Consider the following 18,929-nt stretch of genomic DNA (forward strand, 5'->3'; position numbering starts at 1 on the left):
TGAAACCCCAGCAGCTGATTAAGTGCTCTGGAGCGCCCGAGTCGTGAGGAGGTGCGGGTGGGGGACGGAGCGTGGCCGTGGAACCTGAACACGGAAGTAATGATGCTCCTTTCCTCGACGAAGATGCTAATCACGAGATACTAAGGTGAGGGCCAATTCACCACCAATGATGTCATGATTCTTGCCGCCACCAACTATGCTAAGCTAGTGGTTAGCCGCGCTACAGCCGTAGCGCCATGTAGGGGCTGCGGGTGATGCACGGCGGGCCAGCGATGGCAACATCTGCGGGGACGCCGGGCTGCAGCGGCAGTTTTTCATAGAAGGAGACAGAGAGATATATTAACCCCCCCCCCCCATAGACACACACACACACACACACACGAACGCACACACCCCTCCCCCCGTGACCGGAGCCTTAAATAATAAAGTAAAATAAATAGCATCCATTAAACTGATCACATTGTGCTAACTCAAATTGTGTTTATTATGCTAATGGTACATGAAATTAAGAAAAAGACCTTGATGCCAGTGGATTTAATTAATGGGCTTTGGGAAAGGCGCTGAGATATAATTCATTTCTGAGTAAGTAAGTCTCATTTGCGGTTCCACGGGTTCCCGTGCCGCTGATTGCCTGAGTTATTCTTGCAGATGTGCTGCTCACAGCGTGTCCCGCCATTAGAAATGAACACCTCATTATATAAACTACCTAATTAAACATAATACAGCTCCGCACTGACTCATTAATGTCTGGCCTTCCTTTCTCTGAAGGAAAGAATGCGGGGGGTTGGGGGGGGGGGGGGGGGGGCTAAGGCAAACGGGAGGAGAGTGTGTGTGTGTGTGGGGGGGGGTGGCGTGATCCTACAGCAGCGAGTCGGCGTTCGAGACACAATAAAAAAAAACAGCGTTCGAGGGTTTCTGGCAAAATCTGCTGAGTCGGGAGTTTCTGCACCTCCTCCCATTGGTCATCCTACAGCTGTCAATCAAGGTTTGTCCTCCTCCGTCTCAAAGCCAGCAATTAAGTTTCCTACTCTGATTGGTCACCTTGCAGCCGTCGACAAACGTGTCTCTTCCTCTCATTGGTCATCTTCCAGCCATCAGTCAAGGTTTTCTCCTCTTATTGATCATCTTAAACCCATCGATCAAGGTTTGTTCTCTTGATTGGTCATTGTACAGCTGTCATTCAAGGTATCTCCTCCCCTGATTGGTCATCTTACAGCCATTGATTAGGTATTCTCCTCCTCCGATTGACCGCCTTGCATCCGTCAATCAAGGCTTTCTCCTCCTCTGATTGGTCATCACAGAGCCTCCGAAATGCAAAGGTATTAAGATGGCGCCAAACACACATGATGGCCTGCACACGTCCACGCCGTGCCAGGATTGAGGCCAACCCACTCCCCCACCCCAAAAAAAAAAAAAAAAACCCACCCACCCAAACACTGGCGGTTCAGGCGGCCATAATTCAACACTAATTAAAAAGACACTAAGATGCAGCGGCGCCCTGCGAGTCATCAATCGCCGCCAGCGCCGTCTCGGCCTCCGCTTTGTTTGCATGCATGCGCGTGTCTACGTGTGTGTGTGTGTGTGTGTGTGTGTGTGTGTGTGTGGACTTACGTGTCCCCGGCGAGTTAAGATATTCTGAGGGTTCTCCAACACACTGGGTTATCGTCTCGCTGTTGGAAGTTGAAGCGCCAAGCCATTTTATTTGGAAAATTCCCACTGGCTGTCCTGATGCGCATCTGCAAAAATAACAACAATAAATATAATACTAAAATAGTAACAGTAATAATTATTTATGTTAAAAGACATTATTCTTTAGTCTTCATGTTCTACCTGCCTCCCTAGGTTCTCTATGTTTCTAACGCACCTAGAACTTAAGTTACCTTCTGAATTACATTGCCGTTTTTTGTCAGCTTCACAGAGTAGCGCCTCCCGGGGTTTTACACACACACACACACACACGCAAACGGTTGGATGTTCTAGGATGTTCTAAGTTCTGCGCTCCGTCACTCAGTCACAACAGTAGCAAACGCAGATAATTGGTGTGCAAATGAGGCCATTATGCAAGCGGCCCCCCCATCCTCCGACCCCCCAAAACACACACACACACACAGACACAGACACACACACACAGGCACCCCCTCACCAGACATACTCCGTGATTAACCGCACTGAAAAAAAAAGAAAAGAAAAAAAAAGAACCAAAACAATAAACAAGGTTCTCGCAGGAACAGCGACAGCGCTGAGGTCGTCAGGGTGAGAGGGAGCGGCGCCCCCTGCTGGCAGGTGTGACTCGCAGGTCGTGATCAATCATCAATCAGGTTGTGCCTCATCAATCATTGATTGAAGAGGCAGGAAATCTTTGATCAGTTTTAGCAGTAGGTGTGAATGAGAGGGTGAACAATTGAACGCTTCTATATGACTGACAGCAGAACTGTCCTGTTAAGCCCCGCCCCTTCTCTCAGCAACGACTGTGATAGGCCAGTTCTCAGCTGCGTGCATCACAGGCGAGGACGCCCAAAGGATCGCAAACTAAAAATGGTATAAAAGGTAAACTGATTACTTTGCAAAATATTTGACTCACACACACACACACACACACACACACATACACACACATGGATGTGTGACTGTATATCAGCAGCCATTTTGACAGAAGTGCTGCAGGTATCATTGGAAGTACAACAATATTAGCCAGTACCAGTGGAATCACAAACATATCAGATGGGGAACTGTGTTGTGGGCAGTCCGACACTGTGTAGTGCGATGCGTGTTTGTGTGCGATGCGTGTTTGTGTGCGTGCACGCCGCGGATGTCGGTGGCGAGGGCTGCGGGGAGGCTCCGCCCCCTGGTGGTTGCATGCCAGGCCTCCTGACAGGGCTTGACGGGAGCTGTGTTAATTACAGTAATGGCACGCTCTCTCGTTAAGTCATTGTTCACGTGTCCCCGGGGCCCTGTAGGGCCCGAGCGCCGCCGCCGCCGCCGCCGGTCGGCGTGGCGGTGGCCTCGTTAGCGCACACAGCTGTTCCTCCCAGCCACATGACGAGTGGCGCCGGACACACCGGCGGAACGTGGCGGAGCGGCTGTCAGGAATAGAAGGATCCCACGAGGCAAGGAGACGTCAGTGAGTAATCAGGGAGGGGAGCGCTCCTCAGGGTGTGTTGCCACACACACACACACACACACACACACACACACACACACGCACACAGAGCAGCCGCTCCCCTTCCATCTCCTGACCCCCGTCCTCCAGTTATACCAGTGACCTACCAGAGAACACGCCGGAATCCTGCAGGGTTCCCAGGATCGGGCCCGCAGCCGCAGGGGGCGGGGTCCTGCAGCAAGCTTTCTGATTGGTCGATATATTTATCAAATATTAGCATCAATGGCAAGCAGCGGAGGCGTGGAGCCACCTAACAGCAGGTTCTCTGCAGGTCCTCCCGCCTCAGTTCTCTACATGTATTCTCTCCATGTTCTCCTTTGTAGATTCTCCACTGGGCCTCCTGCTCGGTTCTCTCCGCGTTCTCCTGCCTGGTTCCTCTCCAGGTTCTTCTGGATCGGTTCTGTCCATGTTCTCCTACCAGGTTCTTCTGCTTTGGTTCTTTCCCTGTCCTCCTGCAAGGTTTCTCTTCATGTTCTCCAGAAGGTTCATTGAAGACTCAATATTGTCCGCAGGTGTGAAAGGCTGGATGATTGACAGCTGACCCGTCCGGGTTAAACCCCGCCCCTCTCAGGCGCGTCCGCTGTGATTGGCTTGCCTCTCGGCGACCCTGTGAGCGGGATAAGCAGATGAATGAATGACCATGAAAGGCTGAAACAGAAGAGACGTGTCTTGGTAGAATTCATCAGGGTGTGTGGACATCACAGAGAGACGTTTCCTCAAATCAATTTAGAAATGAAAGGGAGGCCACCGGCCCGCCGGCTGGCGACCAAGAAGTGTCTCGTCAATCACGGCCGAGTTCGGCCGACGGCGGGAATAAGCGAGCTCCTGAAACCGGGAGAATATCTCCGGGTCATCTGGCCTCGAACCGTAAGAAAAACGTTCCTGAAAGGCGCGTCACGCTAGCGTGTCCGGCTTTATCGCCTCCGGCGGAGGCGGCGCGACGCCTTCAAGGCCCGCCCGTCGCCCCCCCAGCATTTGTGTGAAGTAAAAAGCTATCAGCCGGGATCTGGATCGGGGCTCTTTAGCGACCGCCGGAGCCGCCGCCTTTGAACACGCCGCTCCTGAGGGATTAAAGGGTGGGGTGGGGGATTATCTCCGGTGGGCAGACAATTCAATCGCGACTTTCAATCCAGTCTGGATTCACTTCCCGGCGCTTTAGCGGGAAGTGGGCCCGTGTTCTGGCGGGCGCGGAGCCTCAGAATTCCATGTGGTTCTGCAGGAGCCTCATTTGCATTATTGTTACAGAAACTTGCCTTCCTATACAAGGAAGATGAAGACGATAAAAGATGGGCCAAAAATTGTGATCAATAACTGCAAACATTTCATTTAAAAGCCTTCCTGATCTGATTAATCAACAAATCAGCACATGTGTGTGTGTGTGTGGGGGTGTGTGTAGGGGGGGGCAGGTGGCATTGACCTCCTCCTCCTTGCCCCCCCCCCCCATCTCACCCCGGGCCCGACTCCGTGTGATGCCGCCGCCATTGACGCCGCGCAGCTCATTATGCGGCACAGCTAGCTCCGGTAAATTAAAAACCAAAACATAATACAATGAGAAATCTATTTCATATTCAGGCTTTTCTAATTAAGCCCCCACCCACCAACCCATCCCCGTGCACGCACGCAAGCGCGCACGCACACACACACACACACAGACGCACGCACACCCCCGATCATCCAGATAACTTTCATCATCCCCGTGTTTACAAAACACAAAAACAAACCCAAACCGCCGCCGTCGTTCTGATTTATGTCCCGCTCCCCGCTAACATTTGCATTTACAAGACTATTAACGTGATTGAATATATTTTCCAGTCTGATTTCGCTTTGGCGAGGGGAGGGGAAGGGGGGCGGGGTCAGGCGGCGGCGTGATGCGACATCGACAGGAAGCAGACGAGCGTCAGGTACCGTGTAGCTGCGCCTCCACACCGCCAGACCGCCTTTGAGTATCGGCGCCGCATCCCAAACGGCGAACAAGGACAAACGGCGAACAAGGAGGTCACATGACCGTGCGTCAACGCACGCCGCCGCCGCTGCCGTAAATTCTACGCAATTAGCGGCCTGGACGCATCCGGGGACACCCACTCCGTTTCAACCTCCTCTGTCCAATTAACAAAATGTAGGATGGGAAATAAATGGCAGACGCCGGCCGAATTAATTATGTGTCCACCAAGCTGTCAGCCCACGTGCACGGAGCGAGGGCCTGGCAACCAGAGCCGCGCGCACGACGCCATATGGCCGGCGAGAGAGGACGTTGTTTATGGAAAAGCGCGGGGGGGGAGGCGCCCTCGAATTCTCACAGATATTCATATCCCTGTCCGATCCAGAGGGCACCGGCTGCTGCGCGGGATTTTTAATCAGATATAAAGGTCTGGATGTTCTAAGTAGCTTATCATGATCCATCTGGGAACACTTAGAACCCGCGTGGAACCCGCCTGCTGAACCCGGAACCCCGGCTCGGCCCGACCACGGTGCCGCCAGCTGCGTCGCCAACGCGACCGGGCCAAGCCGACGGTTCAGGAGTGGGTAAGGGAAGGACCGGGATGGACGTGGCGCCCTAGAGGCCGGTGGCGGGAAGGCAGGCATCTGGCGAGATCCCGAGGTCGCCCGCTTCCCGCTCCGCTTCAGATTATTGGCACAATCGCCGTAATTAACATAAACGACGGCGGGATTATGCAGGCAGACGACTAATCCCGGGGGAGCCGGCGACCGCAGACGAAACGCACCCGATAACAGCGTGCTAATCCTACTCACAATGGTCGACATTGGCCCCGCTACCGCGACCACGCCGCCGTGGTCAACGCTTCGCCTGATTGGCCGAATTCTGATCCTTTTTCTAAAATTGATTTGATCATTTGCTCCTCTGCTTTTGAAGATAATCATCTTACAACTATATAACAGGTCATTGAAGGTTCCAAAGGAGCGCTACAAGGGATGCAGGATCTAATGCCGCATCCTGCAGGTTCTAAAGGGGTGTCTAAGGTTCTAAAGGAGCATCCTAGGGTTCTAAAGGACCATTGTGGGGTTCTCAAGGACCGCAATGTAGGCTCTAAAGGCCCAGCCTTAGGTTCCAAAGCGGTATCATTTAGGTTCTAAAGCGGCAGCATGCTAGTTCTGAAAGACCGTTGTGCTAGTTCTGAAGGAGCCATGTTGGGTTCCAAAGGAGCATCATACGGGTTCTAAAGGAGCAATTGTGCAGGTTTTAGAGGAGCGTCATACGGGTTCTATTGGCCCGTCTGGCAGGTTCTGAAGGAGCATCATGAAGGTTCTCAAGGCCCGTCATCTAAGTTCTAAATGAACATCATGCAGGTTCTACAGGAGCGTCGTGCAGGTTCTGAAGGAGCATATTGTAAGCTATTAAGGAGCATCTTGTAGGTTATAAAGGCCAGTCAGGCAGGTTCTAAAAGAGCGACATGCTGATTCTGATGGAGCGTAACGTAGTTTCTAAAGGCCCAGCGTGCAGGTTCTAAAGCGGTTGGTTTAGGTTTTAAAGGAGAACTGGCTCTAGAACTGCTGGTTCTATAGGAGCATCTAAAGTTCGAAAGGAGCATGGAGTGTGTTCTGAGGAAGCAATATGTTAATTCTAAAAGAGCGACATGTAGGTTATGAAGGCGCAACATGCAGGTTCTAATGCAGTATTGTGTAGGCTCGAATGGAGAATCGCTCAGCGTCTGATGGAACATTGTGCGGGTCCTAACAGGCTGTCATGTGGGTTCTACAGCAGGATCTTGTGGGTTAATAGGGAGCATCTAAGTGCTCTAAAGGTCAAAAGTGACATAGAACGGCAAAATGAATAGTCCATTTAAACCTGAAGCACTGATGCATGCTGGACGGAGGCGCCGATTGCTAGCGTGTAGCCAAACATGGGGGGCGGAGGGGGGGATCGGCGGGCAGGGAGGGCGGCGGGGGGAAGGGGGGGGGGTCACATGGTGTGTGACCATGCATTTAGTCAAGGTTTCTCCGGCGACGCCACCTGCTGCCGGGATGAAAACACACCTGAGCCCTTTCACGTCCCACTGAATAAACCAAAGTGACAACAAACAAGCAACTTTAGCCAGTGGAGCCCCCCGGCTCCCCCTCCGCCTCATGGTTAATGCAGTTGAGAACCAGGGTTTGAATTACCGGAGTACATTCTGTCTCACTGGGAACCCTGGCAGGGACGGAGGGGGGGGGAGGGGTGGGGGGTCACAGGGGGTCACTGCATATTAAAGGGAAGTGGGTGTTTGGTCGGAGCCGGCAGGTGTCACTTCTTTCCGTGACATCAGCGACCTGCATAAATCCAAAAGCGCGGGCGGCGGAGGGGGGTGGGTGGTGTTGGATACACACCCGGGGGGGGTCGTGGGGGTGAATATCAGCTTCTCTCTGAAGAACCTTCATCGGCGCCGGCGGCACAATTTCACGCCAGGCAGCTCGGAACGTTAGCTATTAGCTCGGCGGCTACAATTAAAAGCATTTCATCAGATAAGGCCTCCTTCGCCGGGACGTGCCCGCTGACGACGCCGGCCCCTAAATAGAACGCGGAACATGGCCTCGGGCGGGAGGCGCCGCCGCTGAGGCTCCCTTCGCCCGAGCCTTCCAGACACACCAGTTTGCAGAGAAGTTCAGGGGTCAGGCTAGGTTCTAGAACAGCAGGTTCCCAATGGCCGATGGAGAACTAGCTATTATTATCTCATGTAATAATAATATTAACAATATGAACAATATTAAGATATACCTGAACACCCATATTTGAATTCTATTCTTTAATACTTTATTATAATTCTAATTATTTTACGTATAATCAAAAAATTCCTTTAAGTGTTTATTTTAATGATTCCTGTCCATATGTTTCCGTACGCAGTTCCCCCGTCAATAAAGTTTCCCATGCGGAAATGAAACCAGGGCGCTAGCGATCGTCGCCGTGAACGCAAACAACGTGGTTGAGGATCGATATGTCGCGAAGGAGAAAGCCACGACCCCGTCGCCGCTCTCACGGTTGTCGTGGAGTCCAGGTCACCTGCGGCGGCGGCGGCGGCGGCGGCGGGAGCGACGAGCCGTTGCCACGTCCTCTGGCGCCCTCAGGTGGTGGGTGGATGTCAGTCAAGAGGAGGGCAGGAACCGCCCGGGCCGTCATTTACAAGCTGTGAAAATAAAGTTAACAATAAATTAACAATAATTGATGATGTTTTACTGCAGATCTGGTAGGGTGTGAGAATCAGGGGGCGCCGAGGTGTCATGCAGCAAGTACGAAGTACAATGTGTTCCGTGATCGCGACCTCATATATCAAATGGAATTCCCCCATTAAAAGTAATTTGAAACGCTATGAGTCGGTTCAAGCCCACCGGTTTTGCTACACGCTTTTGAATAAGAGAGTAAAATAAGATGAAGACGCTAAGGTTCTCTTTGGGAGTGACCAGGATGGATAGGATCAGGACTTAGTCCATCAGAGGAAAAGCACAAGTTGGATGTTTTGGAGAGAAGGTCAGAGAAGCCAGACTGAGGGTTAGATGGAGAAGGTTGATTCGCGGCGGCGGCGGCGGCGATCCCTGAAGGGAACAGCCAGAAGGAGAAGATACAAAAAATATGAATACATGATAAAAGAGAACGTATTTATGTTGGAGATCAGATGAAGAGTTTTTCATTTGGTACTCTGTCACTTAACTGAACTTACTTGCTACTCCCTTGATGCTAAAATCTATTGGTAACTGCACCTAGCACACCATGCTACACTTTATCGCTAAACTAAATTTAATGACCGAGTAAATGTTGGTCTTCTTTCTAAAATGATCCAACCATCCCTGACCGGTTTCGAATGACTTCCGATCCCATGCCTTCACTCAGATGATGCTCGGTGGTAACAGCGTCTCACCAACAACTTCTCCATCTGTTCATGGACAAGTCCACAACACTACAACCTTGTTCATGTTTTTAGATGATTTATTGTGGGCTAGCTAGCGCCGGGCGGCCCGTTTTAAACGCCGCGTCCAGGACGGCGTCAAAGGGGGTGAGTCAAACGCTCATCCCGCTCGTAACTTAAGACCTCGGCTCGTATCGCAAAGCAAAAAAAGCGACCGAGAGGTGGCTCGTATCTCGGAAAATTCACAAGTTGATGCACTTGCAAGTCAAGGTACCGCTGTAGATATGATCTTCTCATTCGCTCTCTATCTTATGCGGAGCGCCTTATGGGGCGTCTGGTTCAAGATTCAAAGTGTTTATTGTCATGCGGTGCGTCATGAAATTCTTACTTTGCTGTACACAGTGCATTTAGATATGTACTGATAATAAATAATGGTAGCGATAAACATACTGTTATAATCTACAGTGGGAAGAACAAGTATTTGATACATTGCTGATTTTTTAGCTTTTCCCACTTGCAAAGCATGTAGAGGTCTAATTTTTATAATAGGTACTCTTCAACTTTGAGTGACGGAATCTAAAACAAAAATCCAGAAAAATCACATTGTATGATTTTTAAATAATCAATTTACCTTTTATTGCAGGACAAGTATTTGATCCCCTACCAACCAGTAGGAATTGCGGCTCTCACAGACCTATTAGTTCATTAAGAAACCCTTCCTGTTCTCCACTCATTACCTGTATTAACTGCACCGGTTGGAAATGGTCGAGAAGGCAACAATTGTTGGCTCAATTATTAGAAAATGGAAGAAGTTCAAGATGACGGTCAATCTCCCTTGGTCTGGGGTTCCATGCAAGATCTGTCCTCCCGGGGCATCAGCGATCATGAGGAAGGTGAGGGATCAGCTCAGAACAACATGGCCGGACCTGGTCCAGGACCTGAGGTCTCAAAGAAAACCATTAGTAACACACTACGCTGTCATGGATTAAAATCCCGCAGCACACGCAAGGTCCATATGGAAGCCCATACCCAGCGACTGCCCCGCAACCTGAAGGATCTGGAGAAAATCTGTATGGAGGTGTGGGTCACAATCCCTGCTGCAGCGTGTGCAAACCTGGTCAAGATCTACAGGAAACATCTGATTTCTGTAACTGCCAACAAAGGTTTCTGTAGCAAATATGAAGTTCTTTTTTTCGGATGCATCAAATAATTATGTCATGCGATAAAAAGCAAATGAATCACTTAAAAATCATACAACGTGTCTTTCTGGAATTTTGTTTTAGATTTCGTCAATCACGGTTGAAGAGTACCTATGATAAAAATTACAGACCTCTACATGCTTTGCAAGTGGGAAAAGCTGAAAAATCAGCAGTGTATCAAATACTTGTTCTTCCCGCTGTTTAAACAGTGGAGGGAAATGAAAAATATAATGGAAGAGAATGTAAACATTATATTAAATATGATCAGCGGGTGCAAGGATGAGTGCAGATGAAATGGACAGTAGTTACTGGAATGGACAAAAGTTATATGTACGACAAACAACCACCTCAGACAAGTTCCTGTATGAAAGAAAAGTTAATGCGCCGCATAGCATTCACTGGAATATTCACTCACTCACCTCTTATCCTGGCTGGAGCCAATCACAGCAGAGGCTGGGCTGAGAGGCGGGGCTTAACCTGGAGGAGTGAGCTGTCAATCAAGAATCAAGACATCCGACCATTCACTCATTCACGTGGAGACTCCGCAGATAAAATCCGATACAAACGCTAAGCTCTGTAGGAAAAAAACACCCGAACCTTCTCGGAGGTTCAAGAGAGCGTCAGAATTCATGTTCCTCAAGACGAAGACCAGAGAACCCAGAACAACAGAACACTTAGAAAGCTGTGAATGAGTGATTTTACTTTTCAAACTTGGAAAAAACATCTGCTGGCAGTACTCATTCACATACTTTACGATTAAGATTATTTACTAAACTATACAAAAACTTTGTGCTCGTAAAAGTCTGCAGGTGCTTCTCGATCACTCTGCGGTGGAACTCTGCCTCTGCGTAGGAGCCGCTCCTCTTCGGGTCAGACGGCTTTCCAGTTCTTCAGGATCTTCTCGGCGGCGTCCAGGGTGCTGTCTTGCTGTTTGTGGAGGCGAGAGAGGACAAAACGCGTCGGTCCGAGGTTCTTCGGCTGCTTCAGAAGATCGCTCTTTCGTTTCCTCACCTTGATGAAGCACAGGCGGATGTACTTCTCGAAGTGCTTCCTGGACTCGTCCCCCACGAACGCAGACACGGGAATGGCGGCCAGTTTCTGGGGATGTTGAAAAACGAGGACGCCTTAAAAGTGTTTGGGAGAACATGCGGATTAGATGTAGAAGAACCTCCGCGGATTTACCTTTTCTTGGATCATCCACTTGATGAACTTGTAGTCGTAGGCCTGGTCGTCGTCCATGTGAGACAGGTCCTGATCTGCAACGCACACACGGCGTTCGACCATCACGCTCTCCAAGATAGACATTGAAATGATTCCCAGAGGAGGGCTTGGCGATCGGGGTTCTACTGGTCATTACACAGATCGATTGGCTATCAGTGATCGATCTTTTATAGAGAGATAAGAAGACAGGAAAGGGAAAGTAGGCACTAGGAAAGTGCCAGAAAGAGTCAATGGCAGCTGACACCGGGGCAAGAGGCGGGGTTTAACCTGATGGACAGCTGTCAATCAGTTTAGTCTTCAGCGAACCTTCTGATGGTTTAAGTTGAACAAGAAGGTTTTTCCACGAGGCTGGAGGTAACCTGAGGCTTCATCTTCAACTCGGAGCGCAGTGTTTTACTAAAGGCTTCTCGAGGATTATTTCAGAATGTTGAGGTGCGTCCTGGACATTGATCCGCTTGATATTGGTAATATTGCCAGGTCAGACCTGTTCCATGAGTTCAGTGTCCTATTTTTTATTTTTTTTTATTGCAATTAATTATTCTGATATACAGTATATGCACAGCACAACACACACACACACAGTGTTTTACTTTTCAAAGTAAAACAAGACAAAATACATAATCACAACTTAATCAATGCTTCACATAACTTCCTATACCTTACTTTATCTTCACATATCAGTGCCTGACTTCCCAGTGTGACAGCCCACCTCTCCTCGCTGGTATAAGCCCCGCCCCCTTGTGACATCACGGTTTACGCTGGCTTTTTTTTAGGCAAGTGTTTAACCAGATTTCCGGCAGGTACAGAACTGAGCAAGGCTTGGCTAACTCACTGAGCGAGGAGACATCGGCCAGCATGAAGTAACCTCCCTCGGGGACGACCGGCGACATCCCGGCCTCCTGCAGGAAGGCCGCCATGCGGTTCCTCTTCTCCTCCAGCTCCAGCGCCAGGGAGGAGAAGTAGCACTCGGGCTGACCCATCAGGTCGTAGTTGAGGGACAAACCCTGAGCGATGGCCTCCTGAGAGCAGACGGAGGGGAAAACCCGGGCGTTGGAATGGAACATTCCGGCCGAGGGGGTGAGATGGCGAGCGCGGGGAGTGGGACGTACCTGTAAAGGTGTGGGACAGGTGTATAGGGTGTTCTGCATGACGGTCTGGAGGTGCCTTATCAGGTGCTCCGGCCCGATGGACCAGCCCAGCTGGGGAAAAACGTCAGTCAGCGCCCTGACGCCCTCCGTAGCACGCCGGTCGCTAAGAGGAGGTGCAGCTCACCTTCCAACCGGTGACGCTGAAGGTCTTCCCGGCGCTGCCGATGGTGATGGTGCGGTCCCACATTCCCGGCAGGGTGGCTGCGGAGGCAAGGAGACAGAAAGGCAGGAGTTAATCCTGGTGAGATTAAAGCAATCTGGTTCTTTCACTTTGTTGTTACATATTTGTTCATTAGTGAATTAACACATTAAAAAAAAAATTTAAAAAAAGCTGTTCATGTTTAAGGTCCCAGCATTGGTGTTGAGAAGTGCTTGACGGGAAGTATAAGTACATCAAGAAATGTCCCGCTAATAGGATCAGGGGGCACTGGAGAGAGAGGCGGGGCTCAACTGAAAGAGCCACCTGTCAATCATCTAGCCGTTCACTCTCTCATTCACTTAGTATGGTCTTCAATTAACCCGCTGACTGTTTTTGGACAGAAGACGGAGAACTTGGAGAGGACCAAGGCAGGAGAACACGGAGGTTCCACACAGACGACCCGGTCCACCAAGGGACCGGACCTGGAAGCTTCTTCCAGCAAGCTAACTTTTCAGTGATTCTCATGTAAATATCTCGGGCTGTTTGTTTATGACCAATGTTTTTGTGGAGTTTGTGGGGCCAGTTTGACTTGAGTGGACTGGCTGATGTATTTGTATGTGTGTGTGTGTGTGTGTGTATCTGTGTCTGTTAGGGCATCACACACTGATTTATCTGGAAGTAAGTCTAAGTTGAGTTGTAACATTAAAGTTGGAAAAACAAAGTTGTAAAAAAAAAAAAAAAAAAATGTCAATAAACAAAAATCATCAGGCCTCCTTTTAGACATCATAACCAAAAACAAAACAGGATAATTACATGATTTGAGGGCAGCGCAGCAAGCTGCCCAGCACCCGAACCCTGAGCAGGAACTGCTCACACCTCTACACTCAGGCCGGAGCGACAGAATATGTGATGAAAAACTATGCACTTTTCTTGTACTGTAAGATTAATCTGCATTTTGTGCAGTTGACCTTTCTGTTCTTTAGGTATCTGCACACACGTGATGTGTGTCTGTCATTCTTCTGTTTTTCCTTCGGCCGACCACCTGCTGCATCCTCTGCTGCCATGTCTAACCTTGTTGCTGTCTCAAGTAACACTACTGAATTTTTTCAATCAAGTGACTATGACCACACACACACACACACACAAGTATTCTATTAAGTAATTGGTACCTATCTTCAGGTGCTGGTGCCCCCTGTAGACCAGCCACTCGTAGACCTCGTCGCTGAAGCAGAGCGTGTCGTGTTTGATGCAGAGGTCAGCGATCATCTGCAGCTCCTCCCTGGTAAAGACCTGCGAGGGGCAGCACAGAGGTGAGAACGCCACAGAGGCGAGAACGTCACCTCGACGCCACACGCTCACCGACTTTTTCACCGGCGTACCTTCCCTATTGGGTTGTTGGGCGTGTTGATGATGATGGCCTTTGTCCTGGCGTTGAATTTTCCGGAAAGCTCCTCCGGGTCCAGGAACCAGTCGGCGCTGGTGATGGTGTCCTTTCCCGGTTTCTGCGGCGGCACAAAACAAAGCCGGAAAGCTGGCGGCGCAGCGGGGGGGGGGGGGGGACGAAGCGAACGGCGCGGCGGCATTAGCGGCTTACGAGGCGCAGGGGGATCAGCACAGGCTTGGCACCTGCCATCCGCACCATGGGCACGTAGCAGTCGAAGAAAGGTTCGATGATGATGACCTGCGGCCAGGGAGATCACCCGCTGAGCACGTGTGGCGGTGTTGGCGAGGCGGGCGGCGGCGGGGGGCTCCTCACCTCATCACCTTCCTCCACCAGGCCCTGCATGGTGCTGAACAGGGAGCCGTAGCCGCCCACGGTGACCAGGATCTCGGTGAGGGGGTGGATCTCTCGGCCGCACACCCGCCCGTACACCTTTGCCAGCGCCTTGACCAGCGAGGGGTGGCCCTGGTACGCAACACAAGCCTGAGTACTGCCGCCATCAGATAAGGGAGGCTATTACAGGTACTTTTACTCAAATGTACTTCGACTTTTGTTCCCCACTGTCCCCCTCGGACTCCTCTGCCAGTATTTTGACCCCCTACGTCTAAATAGAAGATGACCTCCTGCCACTTTAAACTTGAGTTCCTGATGAGACTTTGGCCAATTACTAACAGACCGAGAACTAAGGGTTGAAAATGAAAAAAAAAAAAAACACAGATCCTTGGTGTCGCAATAACTGTAGGTAAAAAAATATCACAAATGGTATTTAGTGTGTGTGTGAATATGTATTTATGCTGACTGAACCCTGGTTACATAGCAGGAGTATTTCGAATGAGTACTCTTTCTGCACTGTACAGTATGTAGTACTTGAGAAGATGACAATGGCTTCAATAGGCTTATTTCTGGACGTAAACAAGGTGAAGAGAACCCGCGGGGGCCCTTACAAATCCTCGGGTGTACTGGTTCATCCGGTCCACCGCTGCCGCCTTGGCCAAGGCCTCCTTGACGTAGGAGGGCGGGGGGATGTCCGGGAAACCCTGGCCCAGGTTAACGATGGTGGGGTCCGCCGCCACCGACGAGAACGCCACCCTGGATTCACAGTAGGGAGAACTGAGCCGAGCGCAGGAGGATCTGGGCTACATGTGCGACGGCGCCCTCTGCGGGTGGCAGGTGTAATTGTCTGGACGACAGCATGAGTGAGTGTGAAACTGAATGTGCGATCCACGGGGTCTTAGTCCTCCCACCCTCCATCTAGGAAAAAAATCTAACGCGCTTTGGTGCTGTTGACGTCTTTCCAACCAGAGCAGAGTGATCCTGGATAACACCCGGCGCCACGTCCTTTGGGGTCTGTCAGGAAGTCAGAGCATAAACTAAACTGCGTCACACCCTTCGTGCCCCCCTCCCAAGAAATTCTGCAGTCCCACATTTTTGGGGGGGATCTTTTTCAGGATATTCTCAAGAAAAATGTGGCTGCTACAGCAGAGAGGGGTGGAAGACCCCAAAACTGATAAGCTCCTCCTCCTGGGTGAAGGCCCATTCGCATCAGGGCTGCAGCTCCGGCTTATATTTGGGACAGACGCCCGACGTAAAACTCCTTCACAAATACATGTAGATATATGTCACTACATTTGGGAAATAGGAGAATCTCGAGAGGTCGCCGATTTATTAAAAATGTTAAAACCTGTCGTCGGAGGAAGATAATCACTCGAGGGTCGGTATGATCAGAAACATATGATGTTCCAGATGTTCCCAGGAGCACGAGAGCGTATTTTTTAAAATGTTTTTCTGGATAAGATTTTCAGAGCTTTCTCTCCGGTCCCCCACGTGGTCCCCTGACCTGCTGCAAACTGCTCCGCTCTTCTCCAGCTGGAGAACAGGAAACGACCACAAACGGATTCCCCTCGGGATGCCGGCGATAAGAGGGAAGAACTCTTACCAGACATTCTTGTCCAGGCCTTCTATTCTTTTGGTGTGTGTGTGTCGGGACGCCATCGTTCGCTGAAACAGCAGAGCAGGGAGCGACCGTGAGCTGGTGAAGTAGTACAACCCACTCGGGAGCTCGTAGGAATGAAAACCGTCTGTCAGGGAGCGGGGAGGGCCAAATCCGCCTGGGGCGTGCTTACAAACACAACCGGACTTTGATCAGGGGTTTGTTTAGTGTAGCTGTCAAACCGCGCAGAGCTGTGATATGGGAGGAAGCCGCTCACGCTCAGCTGAACCCGCTATGGCACGGAGGAGGGAAATATGAATGAGGATTTCCGAGGCGGACTCACCTGTGAGGTGCATAAGCTTCTGCTGCGGGTTAAATTGGCAGGACATGCAAACGCTGCGCGGTGCAGGAACCGTTGCGCTGTGCTCATGCTGCAGACAGAGAGAGAAGGGAGAGCTGGGAAAACTGACACGGTCGACCGGTTTCTCCCGTGTTGCTGCACCGCAACCCAGTGGATCTTCGATCAGGAGCACCAACATCAGGAGCGTCTGCTCTCACATCTATAAGAGGAACCGATATTTTTCCACATCCTTCCATGATGTTGATGCTGTGATCATTTCACAATGACCTCTGTGGATCGACTGACATGAATAAACTAAAGATTTTACAAACAAATTAAAAGAAATAATGATGATACCTACTACCTATATTTTTATTGTTGGCCAGTTATGTGGTGTAATATAAAAGCATGGATGACTAGATCTACCAGTATTTCAGGATCGCATCCATCATGGCAGTTTGTTTATCTCCAGAGGAGGATTCAATTAGTTTTATTGAATGCAGGAGTTGTGAAAAGAATGAAATAATTGCTTATAATTTTCAATACACATATTATCTTGTAAAAACTTGGTTCACACTTAATAATTAACAAGACTGAGTTTTACTCATCTATTTCTGACCCAAAGGATCGTAACAGAAGCACAAAACAAGATCGTAGCTGATAGCCAGTATATTAATTTGATCTGGATAAATTATACACAGAAGAATCTTTATTTCTGATTTAATTTTGGAGAGAACAGACATGCATGCATGCATGCATGCGCACACAACCACACACACACAATGAATCTAGTATATTCTACCAGTGTTTACCCTGCAGTGACACCTCGCCCTGATGCACGGTGCTGTCTTTTCTCCAGCTATATGGGACAAATCATCCCAATCTTTCTGAAGATCGTTGTAAAGTTGAGCTCAGGTAAACACGGTCATCCCCACACCGGTGTGTGGAGCGTGGAAGGGGGGGGGTGACCTTCCACGCTTCGCCAGCAGGTGTCGCCGTAATGCACCGATGTCCGCCCGGGGATGGGGGCATCTGACAAAGGGGGGGCCCTGACAGAATGCGACGGGGAAACCGGGTCAACAAAGATGTCTAGGAATATAAAATGTCCCGAATAGACCGAAACGCGGTTCACGGTGGCGACGCTCATCCCGGATATCCGCCTGACCGGCAGGGTCGTGCGGCCGCCGCTAACCCACGGACGGCACCGCCGGTCTGCTAACGCTAGCACTTCTGAGCTAGCTTTGACAACCTTGGGGTAGCACACGCGTACGCGCGCGCCCAGTATGTTTTTCCTCTCTCCGAAAGCCGACGACTAAATCCGCGATTTTTTTCCCCTCCCTCGTTTTCAAAGGGAAAACGTACCGGACGCTGTTACGGCGGCAAGACGGCCGATTTCCGCGGACTCACTTCGGACGCAACGCGCAGTTGAAACGCAGCTCCTCCGGTCAAAACACAGAGGTGCCGGGCCACGAGATGGGAGCGTCCATATGAGAGGGGGGGTGAGTGCTCATCGTCCGGTAATTAAACGTTCCGCAGGCATTGCTAGAAGGTTAGATGATTCTCGGATCTTCTTCTGTTTGATATAATTGAGCAGATTTAGGATTAAAATCTCACTTTAATGTTATTTTTGTTGAGATTGAAAGTAACAAATTCCCCCGAAGCCCCCCTGCGTCCCGGTCACTTTGGCCCGTACCACTCCTCGCACAGATGCAGGGGTGACTACAAGACTGCTGAAAGTCAAAAATCAATGCAAAATAAATTAAAAAATCAATCAAAAATTAATAATTATCAATTCACAATTATGCTTTGTTTAACAAATGGGGGATGGACGTAGCCTCAGAGCAACAAACAAAAACAAAATATATTAATGATTTACAACATGGTGGCTTGAGTTGTACATTTATAACATACAGGAATTGAACAAGAGTAACTCTAGCCACCTTAAAACTAATTTCTGTAGACAGACAGATAGACAGACAGACAGACAGACAGGCAGGCAGGCAGGCAGGCAGGCAGGCAGGCAGACAGACAGACAGACAGACAGACAGACAGACAGACAGACAGACAGACAGACAGATAGATAGATAGATAGATAGATAGATAGATAGATAGATAGATAGATAGATATGTTCAATAAGTCAATAAATTCTGACCTTCTGGTGGTGTAGTGGTTAGTGCTTCCGCCTGTCTCCAAGAGGAACCCTGATTTGATTCTGCCATGGGACCTCTTCGTGTGGAGTTGCCATGTTCTCCTCGTGTCTGAGGGTTCCGGGTTCTCGAATGATTGAATTTTGACCTCTGTATTTCTCCATCAGCACTCTCAAAGTAGATATCGCCCTTGGCACGAAACCACACTGATGCTCTCACAGCTTCACTGTGTTGTTCATCAGCTTCATACCACTGTAGTTGTTGCAGCTCTGAACATCATCCATCCATCAGCCACGTCTCCAGACACTTCCATCCCATCCACCGGTACGTCCTTGGGATCAACTGCCTTTCCAGTATTCATCCTCTTCA

General features: G+C 49.9%; 1 protein-coding gene across 10 annotated transcripts; it reads right to left on the reverse strand.

The window, feature by feature from the left end:
- Positions 1-10,876: 10,876 nt before the first annotated feature.
- On the reverse strand, positions 10,877-17,886 carry LOC147237179 (kynurenine--oxoglutarate transaminase 3-like). Of its 10 annotated transcripts, none has more exons than XM_086145009.1 (15): positions 17,775-17,876; positions 17,225-17,461; positions 16,416-16,503; positions 16,079-16,260; positions 15,087-15,231; positions 14,458-14,607; positions 14,296-14,382; positions 14,081-14,203; positions 13,871-13,991; positions 12,687-12,763; positions 12,524-12,613; positions 12,247-12,433; positions 11,376-11,449; positions 11,205-11,291; positions 10,877-11,120 (listed from the first exon to the last, which is right to left on the reverse strand). In XM_086145009.1, exons 3-15 carry the CDS (start codon positions 16,500-16,502, stop codon positions 11,064-11,066), a joined length of 1,467 nt encoding a protein of 488 aa, XP_086001135.1. In that variant the 5' UTR covers position 16,503; positions 17,225-17,461; positions 17,775-17,876; the 3' UTR covers positions 10,877-11,063. The 10 variants fall into 10 exon arrangements, with proteins under 10 accessions (XP_086001135.1, XP_086001192.1, XP_086001210.1 ...); XM_086145066.1 differs by having other exon boundaries at positions 16,079-16,140; positions 17,775-17,875; XM_086145084.1 differs by having other exon boundaries at positions 16,079-16,140; positions 17,215-17,461; positions 17,775-17,875.
- Between the last annotated feature and the right edge of the window lie 1,043 nt (positions 17,887-18,929).

The sequence above is a fragment of the Fistularia commersonii genome, chromosome 1 (assembly GCF_037954325.1).
Source record: "Fistularia commersonii isolate RoL2024-O1a breed Wild chromosome 1, RoL_Fcom_v1.0, whole genome shotgun sequence".
NCBI classification, from domain to species: domain Eukaryota; kingdom Metazoa; phylum Chordata; class Actinopteri; order Syngnathiformes; family Fistulariidae; genus Fistularia; species Fistularia commersonii.

Excerpts from the sequence above, each read along its gene's own strand:
- LOC147237179 (XM_086145009.1), bottom strand. The coding sequence starts at position 16,502 with ATGAGCACAGCGCAACGGTTCCTGCACCGCGCAGCGTTTGCATGTCCT. Across the intron at positions 15,232-16,078 it reads GGCCTGGACAAGAATGTCTG|GGTGGCGTTCTCGTCGGTGG; the intron begins GTAAGAGTTCTT and ends CTGTGAATCCAG. Across the intron at positions 11,450-12,246 it reads GGCCGATGTCTCCTCGCTCA|ATCAGGACCTGTCTCACATG; the intron begins GTGAGTTAGCCA and ends TGTGCGTTGCAG.